The 26817-nt window shown below is 36.1% G+C and overlaps 2 protein-coding genes across 2 annotated transcripts in view; one reads left to right on the top strand and one right to left on the bottom strand.

Moving 5' to 3' along the window:
- Positions 1-906: 906 nt before the first annotated feature.
- On the bottom strand, positions 907-18641 carry LOC106873866 (HAUS augmin-like complex subunit 4). The gene is made up of 9 exons (XM_014921382.3): positions 17874-18641; positions 15556-15692; positions 12500-12631; positions 11172-11294; positions 8783-8885; positions 7998-8137; positions 5913-6040; positions 3541-3609; positions 907-1630 (listed from the first exon to the last, which is right to left on the bottom strand). The coding sequence occupies exons 1-9, from the start codon at positions 17890-17892 to the stop codon at positions 1450-1452; spliced, it is 1032 nt and encodes a 343-aa protein (XP_014776868.1). The 5' UTR covers positions 17893-18641; the 3' UTR covers positions 907-1449.
- A 616-nt stretch (positions 18642-19257) lies between these two features.
- The window catches only part of LOC106873868 (SUMO-activating enzyme subunit 2-B), a 41472-nt gene continuing 33912 nt past the window's right edge, over positions 19258-26817 (top strand). The window contains exon 1 of the mRNA XM_014921386.3: positions 19258-19418. Within this exon, the coding sequence (XP_014776872.1) occupies positions 19275-19418 (144 nt within the window). The 5' untranslated portion in view covers positions 19258-19274. The remainder of the gene's footprint in view (positions 19419-26817) is intronic.

The following is a 26817-nucleotide window of genomic DNA, read 5'->3' as shown; positions in this document are numbered from 1 at the left end:
TTGACTGCGGCCATGCTGGAACACCCCCTTTAGTCGAGCAAACTGACCCTTGGACTTATTCTTTGTAAGCCTAGTACTTATTCTATTGGTGTCTTTTGCTGTACCACTAAGTAACGGGGACATTATCACACCAGCATCAGTTGTCAAGCAATGCTAGGGGAACAAACACACACACACACATATATACAACGGGCTTCTCTGTTTCCATCTACCAAATCCACTCACAAGGCTTTGGTTGGCCTGAGGCTATAGTAGAAGACATTTGCCCAAGATGCCACGCAGTGGTACTGAACCCGGAACCATATGGTTGGTAAGCAAGCTACTTACCACACTTTTACTTACTTCAGTCATTTGACTGCGGCCATGCTGGAGCACTGTCTTTAATTGAACAAATCAACACCAGGACTTATTCTATTGGTCTCTTTTGCCAAACCACTAAGTTACAAGGACGTAAACACACCAGCATCAGTTGTCAAGCGATGGTGGAGGGACAAACACAGACACACAAATATATATATATATGATGGGCCTCTTTCAGTTTCTGCCTACCAAATCCACTCACAAGGCTTTGGTCGGCCCGAGGTTACAGTAGAAGACACTTGCCCAAGGTACCATGCAGTGGGACTGAACCCAGAACCATGTGGTTATGAAGCAAGCTTCTTACCACAAAGCCACTCCTGCACCTATAAAATCACCAACAGTGGAATTAGAACTCAAGATGTAATGACAGAAGAAATTCCACAAAGCATTTTCTCTGTTGTGGTAACGATCACACATTTATGGAGTATATAATAGACTGGTTTGCTTTCTGTCACATGCATTTCATATGAAAATGAAAGAATAATAATAAACAAACACATAGCAAATATTTTCAAGTCATTTAAGAGATAAAACTTAAAACAGTAATGAAATTTCACAGTATTTTATTTCCAATAATAATTAGTTTATTTAAAATTAAAATAACTGTACACTGAATAAGATTTTTTTTTTCATATGTCCACAATAAAATATTTTTCGGTAAGTCAACAAAAAAGGCATGCACCCACTCAATTATATATAGTTCCAAGGGATACTTAGGTTCACCTCTTAAAAATCGATACCATCCAAAACAGAGCAGCACTGAAGATAATCAGAAAGCTGAGAGTCTGGGACAGCCAGTGTCCTCAGTAGCATCATCTTATATTTCGGTGAGACATTGGTTTCTCAAGTGCTTGGTCACCTAAACATCAGTTTCCATATTCTACCATAACAATAAAAAAAAAGCTATTTACATTTAAAAGGGGGCATGCTGAGTAATTTACAGTTGTCATTACAATGGCAAAACCTAGCTTTTAGTCATTAAGCATTAATAAAAGGTATATATTTATATAAAACAACGAATTGCTTAAAGCTGATAAGCATTTTGAGGAGTATTTTTTTTTGTAGTTAAGATGAGTTTTTTTTTTGTAGTTAAGATGAGTTTTTTAAGCGATCTAGAGACCATTTGATGCTCTCAATTTCTTGTTCCAGTTTCCTGTATTGCTCAACCTTTGCTGTATACTCTGGGCCCAATTTTTCATATTCACTCAAAGCTTCATTTGCCTGCCTGTTCTGTTCTTTAGCCTTTTTAAGTTCTTTATCAATATGTTCTCTGTCAATAAAAACAATAGTAATTAATTGGACAAATCAAATTCTTTGATATGAAGATCATTCATACTGGTTTACATTCTTATAATCTTTCTGCAAAGTGTCCATATTTTGTTACCTTTAAAAATCAGTCTTTCTCCTTACAAATATTCATTTGTTCATCTTATATTAACTTTCTATGCTAGCATGGGTTAGACAAATGCATGTTATTGAAACATTGTGCTATTGCAAGATATCTTTTTAGCAGTCAACCCTTACTTGTTTTTCAAATAGGGGGAATTCCATTCTTTCCACCCTTGAAAGTGCAGAACTAGTAGACTATCTGTTGACAGGGTAATGTCAACAAATAGCTGTTTTTTATGTGAAGTCATCCTCCTCATCATCATCATTTAATGTCAGTTTACTCTGCTAGCAAGAGTTGAATGGTTTGATAGGATCTAGTGAGCTGGTCTGATGTCAGCTTTAGCATGGTTTCTATGGCTGGATGCCCTTCCTAATGCCAGCTAATTTACAATATGTACTAGGTACTTTTTCCATGCCACTGGCACTAGTGAGATTGCTAAGTAACTTGCAAAAGAGAAAAAGGAAAACCCTACCACAACGAGGGGGTGGGGGTGGGGAGTATTTTACATTGGGAGGGGGATTTATGCCAAGCATTGAAAAGCTAAAGTATGGTAGAGGGACAAGCACTGGCAATTTGCTTTAGCAGAGTAGATAAGACTAGCTGGGAAAGAGACAAAAGATGGCAGTGATGGGATGGAAGCACAGAATGTAAACATTCACTCAAACCCCCAGATACTTACTAATCCCCTACTTTTTTCTCATGTCTCTTACATATTCACACACACTCTCTCTCTCTCTCCCTCTCTACAGTATATATTCTCTTACTCTCCCTACTACCACCCTCTCACAACTATAAATCTGTTCCTTTTATACTCTAGACTCTCTTGTCATCTCACCTAAAATTATCACACTCTCCAATTCTTTTTTCAGTTGTGGAGGCCCTTTATACTCTTTACTCTTGCAGAATCCAAAGCCACCTTACTAGTTTTGGATTCAGACTTAGGTCTGTCATGAACCCTAGGACTTATATAGCTGAACCTTCACCCAGTTTCCATGTCATATAAGCAACTGAAATTACAAAATTCTTTTCTTAATGAGACACCACTTTGTCACAGGGTTAATATGCCAGCTATTAGTGGAAGTCATTTACAACTAGGTGGACTGTAATTATGTGAAATGGAGTATTTTGTTCCTGAACACAATGCATGTCTCATCTGGGAATCAACATCACAATCTTACGATCATGAGTGCCATACTCTACTAGGCCATGCACCTTGACTCATGCTGGTGTATGAAAGAAATAAAAGAAAAAACCTAGTACACTCTGTAAAGTGATTGGCATTAGGAAAAGCCATCCAACTATGGAAACTATGCCAAAACAGAAACTGGAACATGACATTGTCCTCCAACTAGTTGGATCCTTGTTAAATTGTCTAACACATGCCTGCATGGAAAATGAACTGCAGCAAGATGAAATGAAATGTTTTGGCAAAAAGACAAAATAAAGAGTATACAATATGTGTTATGGTTAGTCCACATTACTCTGTAAGGAGTGTAGGGCCAGTTTCCTGCTTTCTCTGGTGTATATATTTCTCTTTGGACGAGATGCCCGTCCATTACAGGGTTACTCATTTTTGCCAGCTGAGTGGACTGGAGTAATGTGAAATGAAGAGTTTTGCTCAAGAACACAAAATAACACCTAGTTCAGGAATCGAAACCACAATCTTATGATCATGAGTCTAACACCCAAAACAATGTGTAGTAAATATAATTAAGCTAACCAGCATACTATTGAAATTCATACATTTATAACAGAATCAGAAGTAAAAAATATAACACAAAAAAGCTTACTTGATTTTCTGGAGAGCAAGTACTGTGTCTTCTTTATAAGTGTCACAAATTATTTCAGTATTACATAATCTAGCAAAAATAAGGAAAAAAGAATTTAATTAGTAATTTTTCATTAGGAACAAACTTATAAGGTCTTAAATGTATTTTTCTAAAGTAAAGAAAAATTAATTTTTTAAATTTTATTTTTAATGGCTTAGAGACCAAAGGGGGCAAAACCTATAACCTATTCCAGGAACTCTGAAACTCATCTTGTTCCTTGAGAGTTTTTTCTAACACCCTATCACTACCTTCCTTTTATCTCTTTTAGCCATGCATCTCCTCTATAGCAAAACACCTGTGCAATATCTGTAACTCTATCATACTTTAGTCTGTCAAACCTGACATACAACCACCTTTCCCTCCCAAATACATTCTCTTAACAGTGGGAGCTTTTCCCTTTTCCTATTTGCCAAGTTACATGGCAATCTCACTAGGGCTGGCACCATGTAAAAAGCACTCAGTACACTGTAAAGTGGTTGGCATTAGGAAGGGCATCCAGCCATAGAAACCATGCCAAATATGACACTGAAGCTCAATGCAGCCCTCTAGCTCACCAGTTCCTAGTAATAACTGACCAACCTATGCCAGCATGGAAAGTGGATGTTAAATGATGATGATAATGAATTCAAGGACATAGAATAGTAAGTGCTCCATAGTGCAATCACTAACATAAAGACTCATCAGTGATGGATATGTGGCTCAAATCCAGTCAGCAAGTCTGTAATTGTTTTCTTTTGTCTCAAATTTAGTATTTGTAATGTCTAATACCATTTTCCTTTAGAATGAGAATGCTGGATCTTAGAATTTTCAAATATTAATGATCTGATTATCATTGCAGAATCTGCAGTAGAATAACTGAAAACATTCCAACCTTTGCAGAATGGCCAAGAACTAAAATGCCTCAATGTCAACAGGACAATGATGACTAAAAGACCAGTAAAGACATCATGTAAAGCCATCAATACTGTCTGAGAAGTGGCCTTGTTTGATATGTAGGAATGGAGTTGGTAGGGAAGTCAATACAGTGTATTTATTGCAAGCAATATGTACACAAAATATGCAGTGGGGTCTCTGGCAGAGTGATAGAACTTTTGATATGCTAGTGAGCAAGGAGTACTTACTGAAGATAAAACTTGTGACATGAAAAATGAAGTGCAAAGTAAAAAAGTGTTATGAATCAAGAATCAAAGGTAGAATGGTAGAGGAAGGCTCTAGGCGCAGGACTTAAGCAATGAAGTGGATATCAGACAACATAAGATTGAGATGGGTGATAATATGTAATACAGTAGGCTTGACCAATCTATGCCAGTCTGAGGAAAATGAATGTTTTGATGATGATGCCCAACTCATGTTGTTGTTGCTGTTGGCACTCGTGTACGACGTTGAGGGTTCCAGTTGATCCGACCAACGGAACAGCCTGCTCGTGAAATTAACGTGCAAGTGGCTGAGCACTCCACAGACACGCATACCCTTAACGTAGTTCTCGGGGATATTCAGCGTGACACAGTGTGACAAGGCTGACCCTTTGAATTACAGGCACAACAGAAACAGGAAGTAAGAGTGAGAGAAAATTGTGGTGAAAGAGTACAGCAGGGTTCGCCACCATCCCCTGCCAGAGCCTCATGGAGCTTTAGGTGTTTTTGCTCAATAAACACTCACAACGCCCGGTCTGGGAATCGAAACCGCGAGTCCGCTCCCCTAACCACTGGGCCATTGCGCCTCCACGCCCAACTCATGACAGCATGGAAAACAGACGTTAAATGATGATGACCTTTAATTCAGTTAATTTTGAAAATAATGAATTAATTAAAATAATTTTATCATCATTAAGCTGGTGCTTTTATTTAGATCACTTAAGCATTTAAACTGGCCATATCTCTGGCCCAAATATTTGACTTGTTTTATGTTCAAACTAGCCAGATCTGGCCTGTCACACCTACCATACAATGTCATTTTAAAAATAAACAATCACATCACTAAAATCTCAAAGCTATGAGATAATGCACAATTAACTTAAAACGATTTGAATAAACAAGCATTACATTTGACAGAGTAATTTGAATGCCTAAAGAGTTAAAAAGGGAATTTGTATCACAGAATTAAGGACAGTTAGACAGGTTGATATCAAAAGAGTTGAATGTCACAAGAATCACTTGTTAGATATTCAGTGATTTGTTTTCCAAAAGAATGAAACACTTCAACCAACATTCTTTCATACATACTGAATATAATGCTTTTTCATAGCTTTGCTGCCCAGTATTCATAGCTTTAAGAAGCTGTGAATAAATGTCTTTAATTATTCCCAACAAAAATTAGACAGTAAGTAAACTTACGCAAGTTTTGAATGAAGGGTTTTGCTATATGATGATAAATATTTGGAAGTGGTACTTTTCAAATCTTTTTGTAGTTGTAACTTTTTGTTACAAATGTTTTGTAACTCAAGCAAGCTGTCTTTGAAAATCTATAAAATAGAAAAGGGAAATAGATTAAATTAGATTCATTAGTAAAACCACATTATTCTTATGTGTATAAATATATTTACATGTGTGTATATATATATGTGTGTGTGTGTGTATATGCATATATATATATCCGCCACTATATTCCTCTATGGTACAAATTTAATTTGTGGTCCGTGGGAAGAGCCATTCTAATGATGCGTCCAGCCCTAACTCTTCGAAACGCTTAGTTTTAGAATGGTGGCAGCTGATGAAGGAAATGTTCTCTGTGTGGCCTGTGTGTTTTCTGTACTCTGTTTATCATTTTGTCCATATTTTTTTGCAACATCCTGTACCCAGATATGCATCTATATATGCATGTAGATGTAGGTATGTACATACATGTACGTATATATGCATATACTCATTTATTATTTGTATTATATATGTCCAACCCATGCTAGCATGGAAAGCGGACGTTAAAATAATTAAAAAAAAAAAATATATATATATATATATATATATATACAGTTTACTGTTCGTTAAGGTAAGCTCAACAAAAGATGTATTCCATCCAGTGAGAGATAAATATCATTTAATGTACACTGAATTAAAATAAGAGTTACTAACAGTTTCTTGCCATTAAGACATGTTGTTAACTAGGTTTTTATAACAGGTCTTGTGTCTCCTAACAATCTTCAGGCATTGAGAATATGGTTTGTTCTATAAGAAAATCAGGATGCTGGTACATGAGAATAAGCAAAAAAAAAGGTTTGGTGTAAAAAGTGGAATGAGAAGACAAAGGGTGAATAAAAATGAGGGAGAAAAAGAAAATTAGCGTTACATCCCCTTTGTCCATCAAAGTCACACTTAAATTAGTTGTAGAATAATTCAATGGTAAGATGTCCAAAGTCTGTGAGACAGTTATTCAATCCAAAGAGGACGGTGTCCTCCAGTTTGCCAAAATAAATTTGTTCATATACTTGCATTTGCTGAAAATTTCAGATTTGGAATTAAGTCATGTAGTAGAATTGTTGGATCTAAAAACAATGTGCAATCTTTCAGCTACACATAATTTGCATTACTTAGATATTTACATTTGGAATAGATTTTCCATGATTCCCCACTTTATTGTAGTTAGTGAGCAGTTGGTCTTTAAACCCCAAATATGTCTGGCCAGCTTAGTGGCTTTACCTTTGTTGATTTGCTGCAAAGAAGACTGGTGCTTTGTATAACATCTTTTAAAATTGCTTTCACACAAACCAATGTCATTTTCTTTTCAGTTACATTATTTTGAAACAGTGTTGTGACTTCTGCTTCATGGATGGCAGAATTTATCAAACACACCTGGTCAAGTAGGCAAGCTTCAGGGTTTCAACAGATATATATTCCTTTTTATATGTATGGGGAGAGGGAATGTCTTTATGTCAAGCATATACAATTAATAATTTGTTATCACTCTCTCTATTTATATGTGTATATTTCTGTGTGCGTGTGTGTGTTTGCCGCCAATGTTAAAAATTACAGACACCAAAAGAGGTTCTATGTCTAGTCAGCCATGACAAATTCCCAGCATCCAATTGTCTTAATCAGTAGTAGCAACAGCAGCAGTAGCGGTAGTATTATTAGTAGCAACAATAGTAAATGTACATCTCAACTGTCTGATTGTCCATGATACATTCATGATGACAACAAGACCAGAATCATTACTGGATTGATTGTTGCTCAGCTTAACATCAAAAAGTGGACAGGCCTCAATTTCATCAACACACAGAGAACAGCAGAAGATCAGGAGAAATGGTGAAATCTGGTTGCGATGTCATCAATGAATGCCCCAACAACCACATGGTCAAGGTATAAGAAGGAAGAGAAGAAGGAAAGAAATGTATAATTGAAAGTTCCACCCATGCCAGCATGGAAGGCGAATGTCAAACGATGATGATGATAATGAAAACACAGGACAGAAGAGAAGATACAAACTTTATATCGCTCTTCTTGAAGTAACATTTTTTCATTCTTGAGTGCCTCAAGCTGTTGTTGTTCGGCTTCTAGTTCTGAAAGTTGAGCTTCAACAAGGGCTGGCAACTGACAAGCTTTGGCAAGGTTCAGATCAGCATTATCTAAAAAACAATAAGTAAATGATAATGACTTGGCATCATCTTTACCCTCAACACCAATATCATTCTCTTTAAAATTATTGATCATGCATCTGTTTTACCAGAGGAGGAATGAGTATATTTAGATCAGAACAGCATCTCCCCAGCTAAATTATCATTTTGGTAAAGAAGCTTGCTTCCCAATTACGTGGTCCCAGGTTCAGTCATATTGTATGACACCTTGGGCAAGTGTTTTCAATTACAGCCCTGCACCAATCATGTGATGGTTGTAAACAAACATCACTGTCATACAAGCAATGCTGTTTGTTTCCAGTCTTCCATGTAAAACATATCTAGTCATGGGGAAACATTACCTTACTTAGAAACAGGTGAAGGTTGGTGACAGGAAGGGCGTCTGGTTGTAGAGAATCTGCCTCACAAATTCTATCAGATCCAATGCAAGCATGCAAAAGTGAATATTAAATGATGATGATAATACATAAAGATACACATGCACACATGCATGTATCTAAAGCTTATTTTAACAATTCATTAAATAAAGTACTGAAGCTGATATGATTGACTAAAATCATTTGAAGATGGTGCCACAGCATGGCCACAGTCCAGTAACTAAAGCTAGTACAATAATAAAAGAATAAAACCACTTACTAGTTTTACCACCTGGCAGATAGAATTGGGCGATGTTAATGCATTTTTGTTTCATCAGTTCCTCTACTTCCATTCGAATGCGATTCAAAATTGGTTCATGGCGCTAAGTGTAATAAAAAAAAATCATAATAAAGATTTCTCATATAGTCACAAAATCAAAAGGTTTTAGGGACAAGGAATATAGTTGATTTAATCAACCCCAGTAATTGAGTGGGGTGTAGGGTACTGAGAAGAGATAGTACCTTTGGTGTCTAGAATGCTCTAAACTTGGTAGGGTAGATGGGCATCAGTCACTAAATCTCTCATGTGTTGGCATCAAGTGCAACACCCTGATACATGACCTCAGCTGGTGAGCTAAAGTACAAGGGGTGTTATTGACACTGTGGAGCAACTACAGCAAAAGTCAATGGCCAGGGCAGAGGAGTCTCAAGAAGACCAATGACCAGATGTCCATGACTGAAGACAGCCCACACTATATTTCATGGAGCTTGGCTAGCAGACAACAGAGACAGTTCTACTTAGTCTCTTTCCTAAATACAAGTGGTTGGGCTTCAGGTTAGCACCCTGTTCCTGGAAAAACCTTAACCTACAAGAAGAGTTCAAAGTGCAAAAGCATCACAGCAGCAATGATAGAATACTTTTACTACCTCATACAATGTCTGACATGAAAGTGTCTAATTCTAAGTAATTCATTTCATTGGTATTTTATTGACTGCAAAAAGGATGAAAAGTAAAGTTGAACTTAGCAAGAGTCAAGCTTAGAAAATAAAGGGAACATAACCAAATACTGCAATGCTGTACCAATACTACCAGTCCCTTACCTTCAATTGTTGGCACTCTCCGTCGCTTACGACGTTGAGGGTTCCAGTTGATCCGATCAACGGAACAGCCTGCTCGTGAAATTAACGTGCAAGTGGCTGAGCACTCCACAGACACGTGTACCCTTAACGTAGTTCTTGGGGATATTCAGCATGACACAGTGTGACAAGGCTGACCCTTTGAATTACAGGCACAACAGAAACAGGAAGAAAGAGTGAGAGAAAGTTGTGGTGGAAGAGTACAACAGGGTTCGCCACCATCCCCTGCTGGAGCCTCGTGGAGCTTTAGGTGTTTTCACTCAATAAACACTCACAACGCCCGCCCGGTCTGGGAATTGAAACCGTGATCCTATGACCACGAATCCGCTGCCCTAACCACTGGGCCATTGCGCCTCCACCCTTACCTTCAATAATGTGGAGGCATATGGTTTAGTGGTTAGGATATTGGACTCATGATCATAAGATTATGGTTTAAATTTCTGGACCAGGCAGTGCATTGTGTTCTTGAGCAAAACACTTCATTTCATGTTGTTCCAGTTCACCAAGCTGGCAAAAATTACTATTCCTGCGATGGACTGGTGTCCCGTCCAGGGAAGAATATACACACCAGAGAAACCAGGAAACTGGCCCAATGTACCTTACAGAAAAATGTGGACTGACCTGTACCTTCAATAAACAGTTGATTGGAATTAACTATTAAAAATCTTTTAATGTAGAATTATACATTTGTTTTTTCTTTTTAATAGTTGTCAGAAGTGGTAATGTCAATACCACAACCACCACCACCACCACCACCATCAATGGTCAGTTTGAACATCATCACCATCATCATTTTAAAGTTTACTTTTTCTCACCTGTATGGGTCAGATGGAATTTATTGAGACAGATTTTCTCTGTCACAAATCCTTATCTGTTTCCAGACAAGGTAATATTTTCCCCAAAGGCAGACATTTTTGTGCAGAATATTGGAAATGAATGATATTCATTTGCAGCAATCGTGTGCAGTCAAGACAAGTAGGCACAAACCCAACACACACAATGGGTTTCTTTCAGTTTCTGTCTATCAAATCACTCACAAGGCATGGGTTGGCCGGAGGTTGTAGTAGTAAACATTTGTCTAAGGTCCACACAGTGGGACTGAATCTGAAACTGTGTCTGGTCATGAGGAAATATTATCTTACTTGGAAAGAGGAAAGAATTGGTGACAGGAAAGGCATCTGACCAAAGATAGAAAAATCTCTTAGCAAATTGTGTCTGACTCATGTAAGCATGGGAAAGTGGACATTATAATAACAGATAAGAGTAATGAATGTGAAGGATCTGAGAAGACTGGAAAGAAATGAGACAAGCATGTTAGGCTGGATATGCAATGTTAGTGTGCATGAAGATAAGAAAACAAGTGTACTGAGAGAAAAAAAAAAGCAACTGGGCATTGGAGGTATTTGGTGTAGAAAGGAGAAGTGATCAGAAGTGAAGGAGTATGGATGTAATGTTTGGGGAAAAAGCACCAAATGATGCAGGTGGGAAGAGCTGTGGAAAAGGAAGTTTATTAGGGCTGAAATAATATTTACCTTTCGTTGCTTCTTAAGATATTCAGCTGTCAGGCCAAGAACAGAAACATCAGAATCACCAGAAGGGTGCAAATGTGGAATCATTTCAGCAAATGCCAAACACTCATTCAATGCCTGACAAAACTATAAAAAAAAAAAAAAATATAGAATAAACATGAATGTAGTAGAATCAAAACTTGTTCTTATATTCTTTTACTGGTTAGGGGCACTACTCTCATCAGGACACACAATTTTACTCTGGTTGTTTGCTGAAGTTATAAATGAGAGCATCAACTCATTAGATTTAACCCTATAGCATTTAGATTACTCTGCCAAATGTAATATTTATTCTGATTGCTTTGAATTAATTATGCATTATCTTTCTGATGATAAATTAGTCAAGAAAGAGAATCTGACTATGTATGGAGTGTAATGTCCATGGACTTTACAAGCTCTCCCAGACTGGTAAAATTAATGCCTTTCTGTTATCAGCTTGAATGTTTGTAGGCAGAAAAAGAAGAAGGAAAAAAAAAAAAGGAATTCCACAGCTTCAGTTCTTGGAAAGAAAGATGAGAAAAGTGAAACTGAGTGGATGGAGATTGTATGGAAATGCATTTAGTAGATTGTACCTGTAACAGACTTGTTAATTCAGGAGCAGGTTGTAGTGAGACGTGTAATGAAATGTGATGATGCTGGTGGTTCAATGTACATTGTTGGGTGTAGCAGATGAAGATAGGCATGTTGGACTGACATCAAAGGAAAACAAATGACAGAGAACGGGATTGCCATTTTCATTATTCATTTGGTTAACAGTTGCATTTACGTGTTGGATATGGAGAGCTTGATTTGAAACATGGACAAATCTGCCGCTACATAGAGTTATCAACTGCTTCAAGTTAGCAAAGTAAAAATATGGAGGAAAATTTGGTTGTGTTGTTTTTCTATCTCGTCTGTTCATGTCTGCAATTGCTACTCTTTTGCGTCAGCTATGACCAAGAGCAGTACTTCCCTTTGCTCTTCACTCAACATTAGAGAAACTTTCAGCGGCAAGGACGAAGCCACCTTTATCCTTTCTTCCTTTCAAATCAGCACCGTGCATTCCTTACTCTTTCCCTCTCTACTGGCAGACAGCAACTTCTATACTATCCAGGTAATTCAGTTTATTGAATAACTGAATCCTCATCATTGAACAATGGAGACCCACCAATCTGGACAATCTATGATGTTTGTTAATTTTTTTTTTTGTGTGTTGTGGCCCAATTTATACTGAGCAAATATCTCATTAGCTGCTAGAAAAAGGTTGCTCATATCTGATCTAAAATGTCCCCATACCTATCATGAATGCTTACCTCTTTATCAGGCTCACTTAACTCTTCATCAATAGCTTTTGTTTCATATTCGACTAATACTTGCTTCGCTGCAGCTAGTAAAATCTTATGCTGTAACCATTCATTTTTCTCCTTTGACAAAATATCTTCAGCCTGTGAAGAAAAATTAATAAGCCTGTCAACAAAAAATAGAAATGACTGCTCTTTCTTCTTTTTAATAACAAAGAAGAAAAGCTTATAACATTGAAATTATATAACTTTGGTAATTGTTCTTTTTGACCTTCTCATTAGAATATTTCTCAGGCAAAGCACAGCCTATGTACTTCAATTCCTTTTAAAAAATAGGACAATTAGAAAGATTTAGTATATCATCATCATCATCATCATTTAACGTCTGCTTTCCATGCTAGCATGGGTTGGACGATTTGACTGAGGACTGGTGAACCAGGTGGCTACACCAGGCTCCAATCTGATTTGGCAGAGTTTCTACAGCTGGATGCCCTTCCTAATGCCAACCACTCCGAGAGTGAAGTGGGTGCTTTTACGTGCTACCGGCACGAAGGTCAGTCAGGTGGTACTGGCAACAGCCATGCTCAAAATGGTGTATTTTATGTGCCACCTGCACAGGAGCTAGTCCAGAGGCACTGGCAACGATCTCGCTCGAATGTCTTTTAACTTCTATATTTTTAAGTTGGTCATTGCAATAGAACATAAAAGAACATTCTGAATAGAAACACTTTAACCCTTTTGATACCAGTTCGCCCAAGACTGCCCTTGCTTCTATGATACAAACTTCCTGTTAAAGTTCAATGTTAATTTATGTCCCAATTATCAACTTAGCAATGACCAAGATATTTTAGTAAATTCTTTATTATTTTCAAAATTAATTGAAATAAAAAGGGTGTAGTTCAACAGAAATATGGTAACAAAAGGATCATAACTGGTCATATATCAAAAAGCCAGAAATGGTCTATGTCAGTGCTTCTCAAACTATCTGATGTGGCATACTGGCAGTTTTTTTTCCCCAATGTGCCAGGGACCAGTAATATTTCTTAGTAATATTAATTTATGCCAGAAATAATGAATATAATAGAAGTTGACAATTTAAAAAAAAATTATATTTATTTTGTAAACAAATACGGTGGTGCACCAGCATGACCGCAGCCACTTGGCTGAAACACATAAATAAATAAAAAAAATAAAATAATACAATATTACATAAGTATTTTATAATGTTTCTTTCTTTACTGGAAACTCTCCATGTACTGGCAGCTGATGGCTCTCAGACCGGCACCAGACCATGGACCTCCACTTTGAGTAGCACTGGTCTAGGGCAAGTTGGTATTGAAAGGGTTGAATAAAATTACAAGTTGGTACTATTTCTGCTTGTTTGCTGTGTATAATTATTGTCACACTCTCACAAACTTACCTACTCACTTACCCTTTCAGACCCTCTATCCATATTCTCTCTTATGTTCACCTTGTACCTTGAAGTATGACCTAACCATTTCTTTCTTTCTTTCCATCTGAAGAAGCCATGTATTTCCCCTTCAGTAAGACACTTCTTCCTATTTTGCTATCATACTATGACCTCTCAACGCCTGGCATAAAGCCACCTCCCATGCTTCTCAGTCAAAAGATCTTGTGAGTTGGTTGTTGACCTCACTAGCATTGGTGCCATGAAAAATTCATCCAGTACACTCTGTAAAGTGGACTGCATTAGGAAGGGCATTCAGACATAGAAACTACACTAGAGCAGAAAATGGAGCTTGATGTAGTTCTCTGGTTCATCAGTTCCTGTTGAACTATCCAACCTATGCCACCATGGAAAATGGGCATTAAACAATTATGATGATGATTGCTTAAGAAGTTACTGTTGTGGTGGCAGATGATCTTTCAATCAAACCAAAGAAGCTATATTTTCATTGGTATTCTTTGCCATTGCTGATACTACCTGGCAGGTGCGAACACCTAACAAAAGAGTCGTTGTTTACTTTCTTCTTCCCCGACAAAGGTGGGATTTGAATTCAGTTCATGTGGAACTAGGACAGATATTGCAAAGCATCCCAAATAATGCTCTAACAGTTCTGGAAATCCACCTATCTGAAATGGTACCTCCAAAAGAATAAAAGGTAACACTGACCTCGATGTGATTTGAACTTAGAGGACAGAGGGTTGGAAGTATTGTATCCAACGTCCTATCAACTCAGCTAATTCACTATTTTAAGAACTAATTACTAATATATTAATGAATCTTTCTTGAAGGTGGTAAACTGGCAGAATCACTGCTGCGTTGGACAAAATGCTTAGTGGCATTTCTTCCAACTTTACATTCTGAATTCAAATGCCACTGAGGTTGACTTATCCTTTCAGGGATGATAAAATAAGCCCCAGTTAAGCACTGGAGTTGATGTAATCAACTTCACCACCCCTCAAATTTGCTGGCCTTGTGCCAAAATAAGGGAAAATTTTTTATGAATCTCTCATTAACTTATTACTAAAATAGTAATGTACCTCACTTCAATTCACTTTCTAAAAACAAACCTTTGAGTCAACAAAAGAACTTCTATGTAGTTGCTTGACCTGCTAGACAAAACAACTAGTTTTCTCTCAACACAATCTACCATCTTAAAAGCAAAGGAATGATTGGCTACTTTGTCTTGAAACAAATATGGGTAGTCTTGGATAGAATAACTTTGATCTCTGATCAAAGGTGACTCAGGGGTAAAACAACTATTAAATTTTCTCACTTAGATGAGGTAATGACCAAGACCTTTGGCATCACACAAATTGGCACCCATGCCAGTGGCATGTAAACACACTCTGGTGTCATGAAAATGGCACCTGTGCCAGTGGCATGTAGGAGCACCCATTATGCTCTTGGAGTGGTTGGCATTAAGAAGGGCATCCAGACGTAGAAAACCATACCAAATCAGACTGGAGTCTGGTGCAGCCTTCTAGCATACTGGCCCAGTCAAACTGTCTAACCCATAACAGCATGGACAACAGACGTTAAATAAAGATGATGAGATTGATAAAAACCAGTAAACCCCACATCTATACAAAATAAATTTTACCTCTTCAATACTCTCTTGCAGTTTAATACTGTTGCCGTTGGGAGTAATTTTTTTTGATAGTGCAAGAAGCAAATTTGCAAGTTCTGGCATGGATTCCACATCTTCTTCAGATAGTTTAACAGGTAAAGATTCATTAACTGTGTAGAGAAAGGAAAGGAAAAAAGAATCATTCTATTGTAGTGAAAGGGATCTGCTGGACTAGTTTCACTATTTCATCAGCAGCTGATAACCCTCTTTAACTACCCACAGAGACAAAACATATAAACCTACTATTACTAAAGGCTGAGGTAAATTAGATCAACCAATTTGCATATATAATATATTCTTGGTAGCTAGTTTGATTAACAAATTGCTGGTGTCTTAAGTATTTTGTTTCAATGTTATATTGTACTTCAGAATTCATAAATGTTTTAGCAAACTGGTCTAGCCAAAACAATTTAATAATTGTGGATTATAAATATCTCTGTTGACAATCAAAGAAGATATCCAATGTTAGATGAAATCGCAACACAGGTTTGAAACTAGTTCAACTGGTCCAGATGCTTCTTAATTTCAAGAGTTCTATGGAAGTAAAAGTATCTACCTTCTTAGCAGTTGAAATTTTCCAATTTTTTGAAAAACATATTTCAAATTTTATTTATGAAGAAAACAAAAATTCTGAATGAAAACAATAAAAAAATTCAAAGTGCTTTCTTTCGAAAAAAAAGTAAATTTTTAAAGGCAAAACGTAAGTTTTATGAACTTTTAAAATACAGATGATAAATGGGTATAAACTCTTTTGATACACTTCCACTGAAAGTAGCAGGGTGGTCCACCTAGGGGTGATGTTTTTATGGAAACCGCTCTTTTGGGTCTGTGTAGGCTTGTGGCCCAGCGAACTCATGGGCTACCTGGGGTGTCAGACACTCAGCCATTGTCTATATGTATCCATCTACATCATGCAAGTCTTCGGTGAATTTCCTATTTTCATGACCAGGACAAAGTTGAATGCGATAAAGGTGGTTATAATTTTGCAGAAATGTCTAGTGCATTTACTGTTAATCTTCCTTGTATTAACATTCAATGCACTTTGTAGTTTACAGCCTTACTTTGCTCATTTTAATTAGGAGAATATGAGAAAAAGTTCAAAGGCTGACTTAAAGAGTGATGCTGGAGCTATGAAATCTAGAATGCAATTTCAACTCTTTTTATTAATAGCAACATTGTTTCTTTCCATGGAAACTGACACATGAATCTTCAAAGAAGACTCCAAAAGTAACGAGTAGTGACATCTCTTGAAAATGGGCAAAATTTAGCAACATTGTGTTTATCAAGTATCTGGGAAAAAAAAGGTTTAACTCTCAAGGACATTCATGCAGACATGGTTGCTACATTAGGGGATGACTCTCTAGCTTTATCAACAGTGCAAAAGTGAGCAGCTGATGGTCAATGTGGAAACTAGGGATAGATGAGTGGTTAGTGTGAGCTATATGAGCCATGTACAGGGATGCTGTCAGTAAGGTGAAGGTTTCATAAAAAAAAAATTTTTTTTAAACGGCGGAGGTAAAGAAAACGCACACTAGCAGTTTTTGGTATAACCCTAACCCTAAACATCGGGTGTGCATATTCTTTACCTTCGCCTTTTGACAAGGTAAGTACTTTCATCTTCATGGATCTTAGAAACGAAATACCAAGATGTTATGGTTAGTGTTGGGGAAAAAGTCAAAATTGAAGAATTTGTGGGGGGAAAAATTTCACAATGCCACATTTGGGCAATTTTCCGGAACCTCCGTATCCGAAAACGGGGATTTTTGCCCCCCAAAAAAATTTTTTAATTAACAAATTTAGGAGAAAATGGGGGTGGGGGAACGGGCGGAAGTTTTTCCACAAATTCTATAAAGGAATACTCTCACAGTATCTTGTACAGGGAGAAGATACTCGAATTCAGAAAGCTGAAATATTAAGTTGTTCTTAATGGAATTTCGAAATACTGAACCAACTGGCAGGAGATAATATTCATAGTCCCACGCTCGAGAATCCAGCAGCTTCTGAAAGGATCCTATGGAGGAGGTACCTGAGGAATAATGGGCGGAGAGGATGGATGGATACCTGGAAAGTCTATATAAATTTCATCAAGATATAAATTTTAGTCTTGCAACCCAGATTATTAAATTCCAAGGACATTAATAAGAGGGCTAAAAGAAAACATTGGCTACCTAAGAAACTTCATAATCTAAGTTTAATAAGCGACTGTTTAGTTAAGAAAAAAATAAATAACCGGTAAAAGTAAATAATTATCGAGCAATAATCAATATATATATATTACAATTCTTACTCACTGGTACGTAAAGTAGACATGGTATTTATTTAGAGTTTCAGATTCAACAACTACGAATATCAAAGACGGATGATTAAATTCTTCAACCGTCAACAAGTTTATATTTAGCGGGTTTGACTTGTGGTAGTTTTTCATAAAACGCTGGACTGGAAACTGGAACGAATTGTCAGTAACTTATATTGAGCGGGCTTCCTTCATAATATGTTTACAGTAAAAACCAGATAGGAAAGTGGAACGATTGCGAAACGCACTTTTACAAATCGAATGCAGGAAATCAACTTATGTTTAGTTAAACGATATTAATATTCTGTAATATATTCTATTAACAAAATGGAAATTAAACTAATATGATTTACTAAAAGGAGAATCACGGCGTATTTTCAAATGAGGAGGGTTTAGGATATCAAGGGTTACACGAAAGACCGAAATGAAAACCAAATATTATTGACATGATGTCAGGAAATCGCATCTTTTCTAATTTTTGGCTCTTATATATCATTACATTTTAATTAAATACTTCCACCTAAATGTTTCTCGAACTAAACACGATTTGCAAATGAAAACATGTTCTTTACATGTATTCCTCGAATCAATACATCTTAAAATTACTTTTTCAAAGTTATATCTCGATGGAATTACGAAATACTGAGCCAATTGGCAGGAGATGATATCCATAGTCTCAGTTAACCACGATAATTGAAAATTAATTTCTTTTAACGTTTCTAACAAAATAGTAAGTTATCTAAATGTTTTCCTTTTCCTTTCAAAATGAAAGTACACAATATTTGGTTTTTCGTTTCGGTATTTCATGCAATCCATGATGTTCTTATACACTTCCAATGCCCTCGAATTACGCCGTCATTCTCCAAATTTATCATTTTTATAATATAGTTGTTTCTTTTAATTAGTATTGTATTTTCTCTATATTCTTTTGCTAAATAATTCATTTATTCTTTTCATAGTAATCTTTTGAATAAAAAAAAACCCTCAACACTTGAAATGTAGACAAAAACAGAAAGAACAAGCAATTTCAAGTATATCAACTGCCACAACTTTAATAAATGTATCAGCAATAGAAACTTGTATTTCCACAACGGCAGCAGCATTAGATTTAAAAAATGGCGGCAGCAGCAACATCAACAGCAACAAAGGGAGTAGCAGTTGCTTCGACAGCAGCAGCAGTAGCGATAGGGAGCAGTAATAGCTTCAATAACAACAGCGGTAGTTATTATAGCTTGAGCAGCAATTGCAGCAGCAGCAGCTTCAAGAACAACAACTGCAGCAGCAATTACAACAGCAGCTTCGAGAACAACAACAATTGCAGCAGCGACAACAGCAGCAGCAGCTTCATCAACAACAACAAAAGCAGCAGCAGCAGTAGCTTCGTTTGGTCACAAAGAAAATGGCGGCTTCAGTCAGTGGAGTTTTAGAACCAAACTTGCAGACCGAAATACAGAACAGTAAAGTTCTTGTTGTCGGTGCTGGTGGTATAGGATGTGAGCTGATGAAAAACCTCGTTCTTACTGGATTTACTGATATAGAAATTGTGAGTTTCTTTCATTTATTTTGCTTTTGAATACGTTTTCATATCAATGCTTTTTTTTTATGAAATGGAACCAACCGGTTAATAAAGACACAAAGAACTGTGGATTTACTTCTGATTTCTAATCATCCCTTCATTTATTTTTCTTGCTTACGCATGTATTTATAAATATATATCATACTTTATTGTTTCAAAACTAATATATTTCATTTTAATAGTTTAAATCTTTAAAACACTGCCTGATCTGATACTAGGCAAAAAATCATTGATCCGAATGTTACAAAAATCTCTTCTCCAATCTTGAGAACCTTTATAAGAAAGACAAACGTAGATCTATTCCGGAAAAATGTTACATTGTTCCGCCTGAAGTATCCATGAGGTAGATGATAAAATGTAATCAAGACGATGTTTTGCCACAATAAAACGATCCACTAAAGACGATGTCCATTGTGGCATTAGTGCTAATTGCAATCCCCTAAAATTTGAAGCTCAGTAGCCTGGCTATTCACATAATATCTAGGACTGACTACATGGCATAGATGTGCGGTAAAACCATTCAAATGGACAGGCATCATTCGTTGCCTAAATGACAGGCGGAGATATCGGTGAAGAAGCGCCGACATTTACATCTCCATAGATTTTCCTTCCATAAACTTTCAAATAATCATATTTTTGTGTACTTTTCGCTACGAATTATTTTGTCCATTTTTTAACAATGCTAACTTATGTTAACTTAATCTTTTTATGATGTCTTCGAAAAATTAAATAGTCTAATAATCCGATTTAAAGATTTACTTATTCGTTTCGTCAATTCGGGAATGCCAAGTTAGTTTTGTATGTTCTCCGTTTATTTCTGGTTTCATTTTTAATTATTCAAATTCTCAATGTTGTTTCCACTATTTTGCTGCATCTTAATTTTCGTTTTTGTGAATTGTCTCAAAACACTGTCAATCAAGATTCGAGATCTATATATTATAGACCTTTGAAATAATCTAATATCTGGGAAATCACATTATTCAGTCTAATTGTTTTGAAAAGTTAATTTATTAACCCAAATATGCAGGCAAGTGTTACAAGATAGGTATTATGCCACATTCTTACAGGAGTTTATAAAAGATAGCAGTTTGCTGGTAAAGTCTCCAATCTATAAAATATTTGTATATATCACATTTTTTAACTGCAGTAGTATCTACAATGTTTTTAATAAATACTTATACGTCAGTATGAGCTGACAAATGCAAGACTAACTTATTGTCCTATTGTAAAATATTGTAGGTTCGTTCTCTAATACCTTTTTTGATGGAGATGGAGTATATGTAATCTGGGTATACCCCCGCTTTTAAATTTTGTTTTTTTTTACGGAATCCTATGTTTCAGACCAGGGAGAATCCGATTCTGGAAAAATTTTTTCAAAAATCTCAATTTCAAAATTTCGATTCCCCCCCCCCCCCGGTTTTTATATAGATCCACAGGGTAAACCTAACCCTGACCGTAACCCTAGACCTAACTCTAACACTAGTTTTGTGAGATTTGGCTGTTATTTCTAGCATGTAAATAGCCTGCTTGGTGGGGGGGGGGGGGGTTGAAATTAAAAAAAAATTTTTTTTTCAGGATCGGAATCTCCATAGCCTAAAACGTGGGATTCCGTAAAAAAAAAATTCATAAATAAGTGGGGGGAAAGGTTCAGATTACATATAGTCCATCTCTACTCCTTTTTAATTTTTTGTAAAGTAATCTTGTTGGAAATTTGAATTTTCATTTCCTTTCATTGACTTTAAAGTGGAATGTTAAGGATCTTCATTTGTTTAGTTATCCCTCTATTTTAAATAAGTTATTTTTACAAAATTTCTAATACAGTTACAAGGCCTGTGATTTTCTGACAATACCCAAACAGATTTTAGGGACTTTTGGGGGTAAATTTTCAGATTAACACCCGCACGGTTTTCACTAGGGGGTTAGGGTTTAGAGTTATTGTTAGGATTAGGGACGGAATTCCCTAACCCTAAAACCCTATCCGTAACCCTAAAAACCTAACCCTGACCCTAAAACCCTAACCCTAACACCGTAGTGAAAATTGTGCGGGTGTTAATCTGAAAATTTCCCCTTTTTTTATGGGGATATCCTGATATTTCTTCTCTATGGTATTGGACAAGTTTAAAATCAATCTTATTAAGCCTAGCATTTGGTCCTCAGCCTCTCACCTCCACAGCAATAAGAAACAAATCTGAGAGGAAGGATCGAATACTATCGTAATATTGGGATCTCAAAAGGCAGAGGGGTATGTAGAGAGTCAAGAATGAAAACACTCGAAATTGAGAAATCAAGTTGAGGAAAATTATTTCAAGTCATTTGCCAAATTAGTAGAAATCCGTGCTTTGTATTCAATATATATATCAGCGATTTTTTTTTTGGAAATACGAATATTGTTGATAATATGAAATTCATGGATCCGTTTAATTGATGATTGAACACACTTAGTAAAACTTTTTTAAAAAACCCCAAAAATTATGTGACGTGCAAGCGACAATTTTACCAAATGTCTTGGATGGTTCGGATGGCGTCAGTTATAAAAATTATGTTCTTAACAATTTATGTAACCATTACCTGTTTTGGTATCCTAAATACATAGAACACTTTCCGGGGTTTTTTGGGGTAATTTTTCAGATTAACACTAGGGTGTTAGGGTTACGGTTAGGGACGGAATTCCCAAACCCTAACCCTAAAACTAGTGAAGATCGTGCAGGTGTAAATCTGAAAAATTACGGGTTTTTTTTTAATCTTTTATAGTTAATAATAATTTCATTTTCTCTTTTTTTATAAATTTCTCTAATGTTCATCCCCCCCCTCCTTATTTAGGATCTCCAAAATGGACAGGCCATTTTATTGAATCCAGAATTGATGAAAGGTGAAGTAAACTTAGACAATGTTTGTGTTCGAGGCATATATTAATATCTTTAGGCATTTTGTTGGTCGCGTTTATTCTGCCATTTCCGTATGATGGCTTCTGTAATTAGCTACTCGGCGAATGTCAACAAATCTTATGGCGGGAAAGATTTGAACAACTTCGTTTTATACTAGGGTTGCCAGATTAGAAAATTAAATATAAATCTCTTTTTCTATATATATATATATATATATATATATGGCATAACTACAGGGTTTTACCCCCCAGACTTGGGGGGTAAAACCCTGTAGTTATGCCTATATATAGATATATATAAAAATTTATGCATGTCTACACACCCAGAACAATTATATAAAAGTAGACATAAGTTAAAAACACAAAGCAAATATTTTAATGGGTTATGGGAAAAACAAAAGTAAAATCATTTAATACAAGTTATTAAAAAAATTAAATTCTGATAAAGTGAAATAAGCAAAAAAAATGTTATATTGAAATCATTGTAAATTTTTTTTATTTTTTTTATCTAATGACAAATAGGCGCAGAAGTGGCTGTATGGTAAGTGGCTTGCTTACCAACCACATGGTTCCGGGTTCAGTCCCTCTGCGTGGCACCTTGGGCAAGTGTCTTCTATAGTCTCGGGCTGATCAAAGCTTTGTGAGTAGATTTGGTAGACGGAAACTGAAAGAAGCCTGTCGTATATATATATATATGTGTGTTTGTGCCCCCACCATCGCTTGACAACCGATGTTAGTGTGTTTACGTCCCCGTAACGTAGCGGTTCGACAAAAGAGACCGATAGAATAAGTCCTGGTGTCGATTTCTTTGACTAAAAGGTGGTGCTCCAGCATGGTCACAGTCAAATGACTGAAGCAAATAAAAGAATATAGAGACTATAGAAAAAAATCTTTTACTGTGAAAGCATTTGGATATAATTATTGAATACAGGCAATATAGATAACTAAAAGAAATACTGAGAAAGTGAAATCATTGCAAAATTCTTATTCAATAGAGACGATAAAAAAAATGCGAAAGAAATCATTTAGAAAATTATTATTTAATGCAAACATTACAGAAAATAGACTAAAAAGTTGTTTCATATGGAGAACATAGAAAGAAGCAAAACTAATAAACTTATGCAAAATTTTCATAACAGACCGTATGAGAATTAAACTTGAACCTTTGGTTATACTTCACTGATGATTTGGCTTTTGTTAACATTGACAGTTAAGGTTCGGTTCCATGTGCATTGTATGATAGTTTCGACAGTAGCCACATCCAACTTATTTCATTCTCCAGTCCATTGAACATTCATCACTGAGAAGACATGCTCAACATTAGCATTATGTGCTGGTATGCTAAATAAGAACTGGCACAAAATTAACAACTTGAAGTATTGTTCTTGAAATTCAAACTACTGAAGGATAGAAAACCATCTTTTATGGCACAGTTTGATCTTCCATTCATCAGGTTTGGTCTGCATCTCTTTAGCAAGGAGTTTTTTAAATGTTCACCACTGACAGAAAAGAATGTTGTCATCAATTTTTTTTACTTTTGTTCTTTAACACTAAATAAGATGATTCTACATGTCCCCATCCTGGAACTGTATCTAATAACATCCATGTAAAGTTATCAAAATTTTCAAAAGACAGAACCCATTTCTCAAGATAGTCATGGCAAATGCCATAGTAGTTATCCACTTCAAGTAGAAATTTCTTTTTCCTCTTCAGATTTGACATCATCAATTATTAAGGCAATCCTTCACTCTGAGAGGAATAAACTTTTCATTGATTCTTTCCTTTATAATTGCAATGAGTTCTTCTAAACAGCCAAGCACTTCAATAATGCTGTTTTCTTTCTTTTCTATCTTCATAATCCTGTTGCTAAAAACATTCAAAACTGTGAACAAGATATAAGTAGGCTTTACTCAGCGGATTATTGAAGAATTCTACAAGAATGAGTGGAGTTTCCTCAGAAACGAAAAAAGATTTCAGTGCTTTAAATAACCTTAAAATTTTCTCAACTGTTCTCATCAAAGAAAGCTGAGTTTTAGAATGTGAGAGAACTGAGGTATACTGCACACCAATAAACTTGCGGAACAGTATAAATACTGAAGTATGAAGACAATTTAACAAAAATTACTTCATCAACAGAAAGAACATTGACCACAGTATGAGCAGCATTGTGCAGAATATCGGCTGGACATCCAACACCTTCCATCAATTCTTTCATGCTTTCCTTGAATTTTGAATAGACTTTATTTGTGTTATCTCTACCAAAAACTGTACATTTCTTCACATCCAGTCCTAACTCAACAAGGCTCTACAGAAGCTGGCTATTGTTTCCGAGGTCTCATTTGGGAGGGATCTTACTTGCAGTAACTTTATCACGTGAAAAACATTGCACAGTCAACAGGAAAATTTTCTCAGCATTGGGATTACTTGCATCTGTAGATATACCATAAAAAGAAGAGTTATTTATATCTTTAACAATCTCTGCAACAGTGTATGGAGCCACAAGATTTTTTATTATTGCAGCACATTTAGTCTTAACACTTGAAAATTTGCAAGCAATTTTAGAAGTAGTACGTTCGTACAGTCATTTGAACTGAATGATGGACAATATGAGTTGCCATTGCAACTTTTGCAGCTATTATTTTACTTTCTTCATCTCTGTTTTTCTTGATCAAGAAGTTTGTCATTTTACCAGCTTCTTTAAAGTAGAGGCAATACTACTTTTGTGCTTTGCCGTTTCCAAGTGTTGCTTCATATCAGACTTCCTGCCATGTTCAGTACTGAAAGTGCAATTACATCCACCACAATTTGCTTCAAAACAGCTTCTTCCTTGTTTGATAAATGTCCATTTGCTGGAATATTCATCATGAAATTTACATTTACATCTTGGCATCTTGAGATGGATGGATTAGTTTATAAGAAAGAAAAAAAGTGGGCCATGGCAAGTAATAACAACACAGTTTGTTGACAGTATCAAGTTGCAAGCACATCAAGTTTTAGTAAACTTCTAGTAACACTAGTTTCCTCGTTACATTTAGGTTATTTTCAAGAAAGAGAATTTGAAAAAAGAAAGCATAATTACTTATAAAGTTACAACTAAGAACCATAAGAAGGCAGTAAAAATATATCTTTATCACGAGATTTGAAAATGAACTAAATACGGGACATTTGGGGTGTTCCTGAAAGGTCAGTACAGGAGAAGGGACTAAATTATCAAATATGGGACATGTCCCTTATATAAGGGACGTCTGGCAACCCTAGTTTATACTCTCATACACAACTAATCTTTCTGTGTCATATATTGTCAAATCTTTATAGTAATTAAGGTTTGTAACCAATGGGATTCCATTCAGAATTTTATTTTAGCAGCAGAAAAATAGTGGGGCACTCGAAATGTATTTTGATTAAGTTGGAGCTAATTGGATTTTTGGTTATCTTTCACTTTCGATCGCCCTAAACACAATTATCTTGTACCTTTAGAAACATACTACTGTTTATCCAATTCCCAAGGTATCTGGTTTTCACACAGTTACCCCTCAAGGTTTTGGCTAACCTGAGAGTGTGATAGAAGACACTTGTCCAAGGTGTTATGCCAGTTGTATTTTATGGGTCCATGAAACAAAATTTGCTTTAGATGCATTAATTGCAAGGAACTGCTAAGTTTCTTTTTTTGTGTGTGATAAGCAAAATAGGAATTTTGAAAGAAGGATCTATAAAACTAGTTTTTGAACATTGAATGGCTATGGGTGTCCACCAGGAGAAAATAGTAATCAAAGGGGTCCATAGATAAAAAGTGGTTAAGAACCACTGTGTTATACAATAAAATTGAAATCAAAATTAACTTTACAGCCATGTCAAATTTAACGTGATACATTTAGGTATAAACCGAAAATGTTACAGGAGTCTAAAAAAAAAACAAGTTATCATTCTCTAATATATTCATTGTATCTATAATAATTGAATGAGTTAGTTAGATGCTGATCAGTTTAGCAAGCATTCTAGATATACAGGGTGGCTCAAAAGTAGGTTTACAGTTATCACATAGGCACTTTAAATTTAAAAAAAAATATTTTATTCATCATCATCATCATCATCTGTTTTCCATATTGGCATGGGTCGGAGGTTTTGACAGGTCTGGAGAGCCAGTGGCTGCACCAGGCTCAAATCTGATCTGGCAATGTTTCTACAGCTGGATGCCTTTCCTAATGCCAACCACTCCGAGAGTGTAGTGGGTGCTTTTTTACATGCCACCGGTACACGAGCCAGTCAGGTGAGCCTGGCATCGATCACATTCGGATGGTGCTTTTTACATGCCACCCAGTCAGGGAGTACTGGCATCAGCCATGATCGGTTAGTGCTTTTTACATGCCATTGGCACAGGAGCCAGTCAGGCAGACCTGGCATCGACCACGTTCGGATGGTGCTTTTTACATTCCACCAGCATGGGAGCCAGTCTGGGGGCACTGGCCACAGCTACGATATTGG

This window comes from Octopus bimaculoides, chromosome 1 (genome assembly GCF_046866305.1).
Source record: "Octopus bimaculoides isolate indiv1 chromosome 1, ASM4686630v1, whole genome shotgun sequence".
NCBI lineage: Eukaryota > Metazoa > Mollusca > Cephalopoda > Octopoda > Octopodidae > Octopus > Octopus bimaculoides.
This window is presented reverse-complemented; position numbering and strand designations above follow the sequence as displayed.

What these genes read in the sequence shown, in the direction of transcription:
- LOC106873866 (XM_014921382.3), bottom strand. An exon ending in TCTGCCAGGTGGTAAAACTA is followed by an intron (nt 8,138 to 8,782) that starts GTAAGTGGTTTT and finishes ATTGTTTTTTAG; the next exon opens with ATAATGCTGATCTGAACCTT. An exon ending in CTTGCTCTCCAGAAAATCAA is followed by an intron (nt 1,631 to 3,540) that starts GTAAGCTTTTTT and finishes TTTTATTGACAG; the next exon opens with AGAACATATTGATAAAGAAC.